This window comes from Nylanderia fulva, unplaced genomic scaffold, assembly GCF_048542155.1.
Source record: "Nylanderia fulva isolate GAGA-0341 unplaced genomic scaffold, ASM4854215v1 Scaffold218, whole genome shotgun sequence".
Classification (NCBI taxonomy): domain Eukaryota; kingdom Metazoa; phylum Arthropoda; class Insecta; order Hymenoptera; family Formicidae; genus Nylanderia; species Nylanderia fulva.
The window spans coordinates 81,003-88,652 of NW_028190283.1; the positions used below are offsets into that span (position 1 = coordinate 81,003).

Here is a 7,650-nt window from a genome sequence, read left to right on the forward strand (position 1 = left end):
CGCGGAAAACCGTCCGTAAAGTCGTGCACTCATTCGTGCCTTCGCCGCTACGCGGCGTCTTTTCTCGCAGTTAGAATTCCGCTGAGTGAGGATATAAGGCCACGCGCTGCACTGCCAAAACATATTTGTGAATATATACGTATATATGTATACGACCAATGGGTGTCATTAAATTGTTATTGGACACTGTTTAATAGCAGTATTTTATTTTAAATATACTTGGAGACATTTTTGGTCAACAAGTATGTCGGAAAACAACTGTGACTTTTGCGAAAGTAAAGATTTTAGCTAACTCTTTTTAAATTTAAATTCTCATTTTTCAAAATAAAGGACGGTATTCCATAGTCCGTTCTTATATTTAAGACTGTCTTAAGTACAAAGTCTTTTAAGATGCTTTTCTCTTCTTAAGCTTAGTCGGATTCATAATCAAATCTTGATGGTCTTATTTGAATCAAATAAGATCGTGTTTATTAGAAAGTAAGGTTATGTTTTCAAGTCAGTCCGTACATGACTTTAAGATAAGCTTATTATTAAATATTATGGAATTAATGGAAGAAAATTGATGTTATTGAAAAAATATTGATTGATCGTGATTTTCAAGTAGAGAGAGTTCGTGTACGAAAATGATACATTCGTGATGGACTTTTTAAAACCCTTTTATAAAAATTTACAATTTAAAAGACGCTGTAGATTAATAAGGATTCCTCCTATATGGAATATTACCAAAAATTGAAGAAGGATTTTAGCAAAAATTAACAATCGTGGTCTGCCGATTCCACCAGTACAATACAAATTGTTAATATGCTTAAGATACTACGCAACACACACACACACACACACACAGAGAGAGAGAGAGAGGGGTGTGTCTAAAAATAAATATATTAATAAAATTTATCTTTATTATTTTTATTATTTCATTTACTGGATTATTTTCTTTTTCAGCATCATCAGTCTCATTACTGCTTGAGTCTGTAACATTCAATTGTCATTGTCTCATAAATTCTAAATTCTTATTCATAAACAAATATATTAATAGAAAATATCAATAAAATTAATTATTTTATCATTTGTATGAAGTGTGACAATAGAATCATTATTAACTTCCTGGAAATCATCATCAATAAAGTCTATGCTCTCCACATTTTCAATTAATTCCTCAGGAATACAATTCATTAATATTCTTTGTTGTCGTTCTAAAAAATATTCATTGTTACTATTTTTTCAATTTTTATTATAATATAAATAAATAAAATAAAGATGAAATTATCTTTTAGTATTTTATCTGATAAATTTGATGAAAATAATGTTGGTGCAATTGTCATTAAATTGGGTGCTATTGCGGCAATGTTCGGGTCAATCTTTGCAGATTTAGGTTCAGGTCCACCACCTGTTGATAAACGTGCATGTTTTTCCTGCGTAAGGATATCTCTCTGTACTGATTTTAAATTACTCCATAATTTTCTAAATTGAACGCTTCTCTGTAATAATTTATTACACATTAAAATGTTAAAAATTAAATTACTTTGAATATAAAAAATATTTAAAATCTAGCTTAAAAATGAAACTATCTACCGCAAATATATTAGATTTTCTTCAGATATAATTAACATTTTTATTTCAAGCATTTAACATATCTAATTAGAAAAAATATATAGATTTTTTACTTTATTACAATAGATATATGCATTGCAAGTTTGATTCCATGCTTCTTCTTGTTTCAAAGTTGTAGCATCACTTTTTTTCAAGGAGAATATTTTGTTAAAATTTTAAGGAAGAATTCTTTTCGGGATCTATATAATGTTTTTTTTGCTTGATATTTTTTTTACAGTAAAATTACTTTCTAACAATACTTTAGAGTCTGCAATAATTTGATAACATGAATAAATGGTATAGACATACATCTTGTTAAATTTTTCTATATTTAAACATATTTCATTGGCTGATACATCAGAAAAATCCCAAAGATTACTGAAAGTAAATCAGATCATCTTAAGCACTAAATTCAGTAAAAAAATCTTAAATGACAAGAAGTGCTTATTTTTTTATGAAGATCGTCTCATTTTAATTAAAACTATGAATACATGAAATCTCAAGTCATACTTATACAAACAAGATCTTAATCTAGAAAATCTTAAGAAAATGTTTAAGCTTGGACTATAAATACCGTCCAAAGTCAACTCTCTAAAATTTGTCTATTTTTTGGATATTTTTTTTATTCCTTTGATTACTTTAAAATGTGTATCGTATAAGAAAATTATACTGATTTATTTGATTGTGGTAACTTTTAGGTATACTGTACTCGATATATTACATTTGTTAAAAGTATGAAGTTAATTTACGTTTATTGATAAAATTTTTGTGAAGATAGATATAATATATCCCAGGTAGCACAACGTCGTCAATGAGACGTCTTTTTTACGTACGTTTTCGTCAGGATTTACGTCAAACTGACGGTCAGTATGATGTACAAATGACCCTATACTGACGGCCATTTGTCACAGCATAAATGACGTCATCAGATGACAACAGTATGACGTCATCAGATGATAACAGTATGACGTCATCAGATGACAACAGTATGACGTCATCAGATGACAACAGTATGACGTCATCAGATGACAACAGTATGACGTCATCAGATGACAACAGTATGACGTCATCAGATGACAACAGTATGATGTCATCAGATGACAATAATATTACGTCATTAGATGACAATAGTATGACGTTATAATGATTTTAGAATTGCCTTAAAATAATTGCTTAAAAATAACGTTTAAATTAAATTTTAAAAAGAAAAAAATATATAACAAAATATAATTACATAATATATTTATTTATTCATTATATGTACGTTTTACAGCATTTAGACTTATGTGCTAATAATTAAACTTTCAAATGATAACAATAAAATGGTTGAGCATCTAGTACTGATACTACATCTAAACGGCAACAATAAAATAAATTCGTATTTGTAGTATTTATCTATTTTATTACACAGCCTTTAATTTTAAAAAATGCAACTTCTGTCTTACATTTAATTTGAGGTGAGTGAGCCTAAAATGTCTTTATTCAATAATTATAAATATAAAACACGTATATATATATATATATATATATATATATATACGTGTGTTTTATATTATATATTTAAACGTTATATGTGCAAACATTTTTACTTGTATATATAAACTATGTGAATTAATAAAAACATAATCTTATTTAAGCTCACTTATCTTAATTTTTAACTATATATATATATATATATATATGTATATAGACAGACACCTCTTCAAGTCCGCTGTGCAGCATTTGAGTTTGCTGAACGTCACAACATCCCCAATAATTTTAATAAAGAAAAAAGGTGTCCTGGCGTAAATTGGTTCTATGGATTTCAAGCTCGTAATCAAAATATACCACCGAATCCTGCCTGCTAGCAACCAGCTAGCATTACCCCAAGAGGCGACCGTAATTACCCAACACGTCGGTCAATTGTGGTCAAGTCAGAGATTTCTTTTAATCAATGCAGGCCTAATTATATATTACCTTTCTTAACTTTTATGCTTCCATCTTCGAAGAATGATTGATGAAGTATCCGTCAACTATTTCATTTTGGTTTTAAAGACATTTTTTTCTGAAAATAAAAAATAATTCTTACTGACTGCAATTTCCCCATTCTCCCTTATATATACAGGGTGTCCGGTAATGGTCGCCTCAACCGTCGTGTGCAGGTAGAGTAAGTTAAACCGAATAAGAAAGTCCTCTACCGTTTTGCGATTTTCGCAATAATTATTGTGTTATTAAATAAAAAAGATCGGCCAATCTAAGCGCGCGACGAGATGAGACGGTCCCCTGTCACACGATACACGGCGCGCGGCAAAGCGGAGGGAGGAGCAAACGCGATGGCTACGAACGGCGCGTAACGCTAAAGCTCCGCGACAACTATTTTCTCTCTTTCCCTTTTCATCTCACTTTCTTTACTAAAAACGAATCTTTTTATTTTCAAAATGGCATCTTGATTAATTATTGTAAAGTACAGTTTTGAAAAATTAATAATCGCATTGACATCATTTTCGACGATGTATCTCATTAAAATTTAACATGCATACAAAGCAAAATAAGAGTCTGATGCAAATCACACCATACACGGAGAGAATTTTCTCTTATTAGAATTTATCCTGAAAATCATGGTAATCGTGGGATAATATGGTGTAGGAAAAATATTATAAGAGTTTTTTTGATTAATATTTACTACATTAAAAATTATTAATATGAACATAGTAAAATTAATCGAGTACATTTTTTATTTTATTGTGGTAGATATTAATATTTTTATTGTGGTAAATATTAATCAGAAAAATTCTTATAAAATTCTTCCAGTACCTTACTGTCCCACGATTACCATGATTTTCAGGGTAAATTTTAAGAGAAAATTTTTTATGTGTAGTATTCGGATACGTTTTATCAAAATTTACGTTTTTAAAATAATCAATTGTTGCGGAATGCACTGATTAAATTAATTTTGATCGGGAATAGAGGGAAGAATGGGTTAATTGTTAACAGCTGAGAATATGGTTAAAAAAAATGTTTATTTGATCTTTCACAAAAAAAACTAAAGTTTCGAGTTCGAATTAGACACACTTGACGAACGGTGGACAATCAATTTTAACGAGAACGGACGGACATCTTGTGCTTGATCGTAATTGCTGAGCGCGTACTCGACGGAAATCTTCTCGCGATAATTTTTACAAAGATCGCAGCGATCAAGAGCCGAACGCGGATGCGCGATGCACCGTTCGCGAGATCGAGGTCTCTGAGAGTCTCCGGAACACTGTAATGTCGGAGCACGTGGTGATACATGCGGTCGTAATTGCAGCCGAACTATGCATGTATTTCACAAATAAAACTGAAATAATGGAAAATATCGCTTGCACAATATTCTACAAATTTTGCCGATGACCGGCGGAAAAGAATCCCTTTCGTAACTCGAAGGATTATGTGAACAACGCGTGATACGAATTTCCAATAACGAGGCAATGTGTTAATACACTGAGAGCCGGAACAACAAGAAGGAACGGGAAACGAGGAAGGATATTAGCGACTCAGATAGGCATAAACGGGGGTGCGCGACAGATCCTAATCGATACACCGCGCACTTGAGTTGGCGAAAAGGGACCGCGAATGCGAATTACAAAGAGGTGTGAGAAGGATCGGCTACGCGCTATGCCTCGGTCGCGTGGAAATTCGTGATTCGCTAATGCGACGATTGAATGGTTCTCAATATATTTGATCGCGCGACATTTAACTTTTCGCGGAGACTCTCAATTATTTTCAACGGTTCCGGAACATCAATAAATGATAATAACGAGAGAGAGAGAGAGAGAGAGAAAGAGAGAGAGAGAGAGAGAGAGAGTGAGGAACGTTATTATCATAAATGATAACGTTCCTCACTCACTCACTCACTCTCTCTTTCTCTCTCTCTCCCTCTCTCATTATTATCATTTATTGATTATTTTAAAAAACGTAAAATTTTGATAGGATGTATTCGAATACTACACAGAGAAAATTTTTTCTTAAAATTTACTCTAAAAATGATGGTAATCGTGGGACAATGGTATTGAAAGAATTTTATAAGAATTTTTCTGATTAATATTTACTATAATAAAAATATCATAGAAAAGAAAGTGAGATGAAAAGGGAAAGAGAGAAAATAGTTGTCGCGGAGCTTTAGCGTTACGCGCCGTTCGTAGCCATCGCGTTCGCTCCTCCCTCCGCTTTGCCGCGCGCCGTGTATCGTGTGACAGGGGGCCAGTCTCATCTCGTCGCGCGCTTAGATTGGCCGATCTTTTTTATTTAATAACACAATAATTATTGCGAAAATCGCAAAACGGTAGAGGACTTTCCTATTCGGTTTAACTTACTCTACCTGCACACGACGGTTGAGGCGACCATTACCGGACACCCTGTATATATATATATATATATATATATATATATATATATATATATATAAGCTGTAAATTGTATATCATTATATACACGTGTTTTATATATGAATTTCATACGTATAGTAGATATACATATATTTATACACATATACATTTAGATGTACGTATATTATAAAAATATAAAACATCTTAAAATAATATTGCATATTTATTAATTACATTTATAATGACGTATTTTCTACAATTAATATACATCTATAAAAAAAAATTATTTAAAAACTACATTTCAATATTGCTTTCAATTAATACACATCTATAATATTTTTAATGAATATACATACGATATATTAATTATTTACAACTAATAGACATCTATTAGAAATATTTCACAAATTTCTTTTCTATATGTATAAAACATATTATATATGACTATTATAAGCATATTACATATTTATGAAATGCATATTTAATGACGAATGATATAAGTCTAATAAACATCTATGATAAGTTCAAAATCCGCGCATGCGTTATGCTGCGGACCATTGTGCGGACCATTGCCTGAGTGCACGCGCGTGACCAGAGCAAGCGGCCACCGGCACGGCACGGTGTTCTCGCCCCTGACGAGGCACAACTGGCTTTCGAGAATGGCTCCACGAGTGGCCCACCATTTGGGCCGCGGGCTGAGGTACTGCAGATACTCGCGGGTCCACCGCTGCCACAGGTGGTCCCGCATCTGCTGCAGGAGACGCCACCGATTCAGCCGATTGGTTGGGAAGTCCAGGAGTGACGGCTCCGGGATGGCGAAAAGAGTGTCTCCCACCAAGAATTGCTCAGGCGTCAGGGCATCGAGGTCGTCCGGGTCGTCAGTCAAGGCCTCGAACGGCCTTGAATTGAGGCAGGCCTCGACCTCTGTGAGAAACGTCGACAGTTCCTCAGAGGTGTCTGGCCTCGCCGATGGTGCGTCGCAGGTGATGCTTGACAGCCTTGACAGCTGCTTCCCACAGGCCGCCGAAGTGTGGAGCTGCCGGTGGATTGAAGCTCCACCGTACTCCTCGGTCTGCAAGGTGCCCGACAATAGTGTGGATCTCACGGCCAGCAGCCTTGAAGAGGTCCCTGAGCTGTCGGTCCGCGCCTACAAAGTTAGTGCCGCAGTCGCTGTAAACGACTGTGCCCTCGTCGAGACACGAACCGACGAAAGGCCGCTAGAAATGCCTCGGCGGTGTAGTCGCTGACGGCCTCAAGGTGTACGGCGCGGGAGCTGAAACACACGAATACAACTAGGAAGCTTTTGTAGGCCTTGTGTCCTCGGCCTCTCGTCGTTCTGAGCCACACCGGGCCGGCGAGGTCCACGCCGGTGTGCTGAAATGGACGGCTCGGAGTGACGCGCGCTCTCGGCAGGTCGCCCATCTTTGACCGTGGAGTAGCCGCCCGCCATCGGACGCATGGGTGGCAGCTGTGGATGTGGCGGCGAACCAGTTGGCGTCTTCGCGGAATCCAAAATCGTTGCCTGATGTGAGCTAAGGTGGCCTGGACTCCTCCGTGAAATGTACGTCTGTGGGCGGCGTCAATCACCAGGTGAGTCAGGTGAGATTGCGGCGGCAAAATGACTGGATGTTGTTGGTCGGCATCCAAAATTGCATGTTTTAGGCGCCCGCTGACTCTCAGGGTGCCCTCGTCATCCAGCATGAAAACCATCTTGCGG

The 7,650-nt window shown here is 35.6% G+C and overlaps 1 protein-coding gene across 1 annotated transcript; it reads right to left on the reverse strand.

Annotated features, from left to right (window-relative positions):
* Window positions 1-6,435: 6,435 nt before the first annotated feature.
* Window positions 6,436-7,355, reverse strand: LOC146723229 (uncharacterized). The gene is made up of 2 exons (XM_085482738.1): window positions 7,197-7,355; window positions 6,436-7,080 (listed from the first exon to the last, which is right to left on the reverse strand). Exons 1-2 carry the CDS (start codon window positions 7,353-7,355, stop codon window positions 6,436-6,438), a joined length of 804 nt encoding a protein of 267 aa, XP_085338864.1.
* Between the last annotated feature and the right edge of the window lie 295 nt (window positions 7,356-7,650).

Coding starts and splice junctions, on each gene's coding strand:
- LOC146723229 (XM_085482738.1), bottom strand. CDS start 7,355: ATGGGCGACCTGCCGAGAGCGCGCGTCACTCCGAGCCGTCCATTTCAG. Junction 7,081..7,196: donor TGTGTTTCAGCTCCCGCGCC/GTACACCTTGAG, acceptor CTAACTTTGTAG/GCGCGGACCGACAGCTCAGG.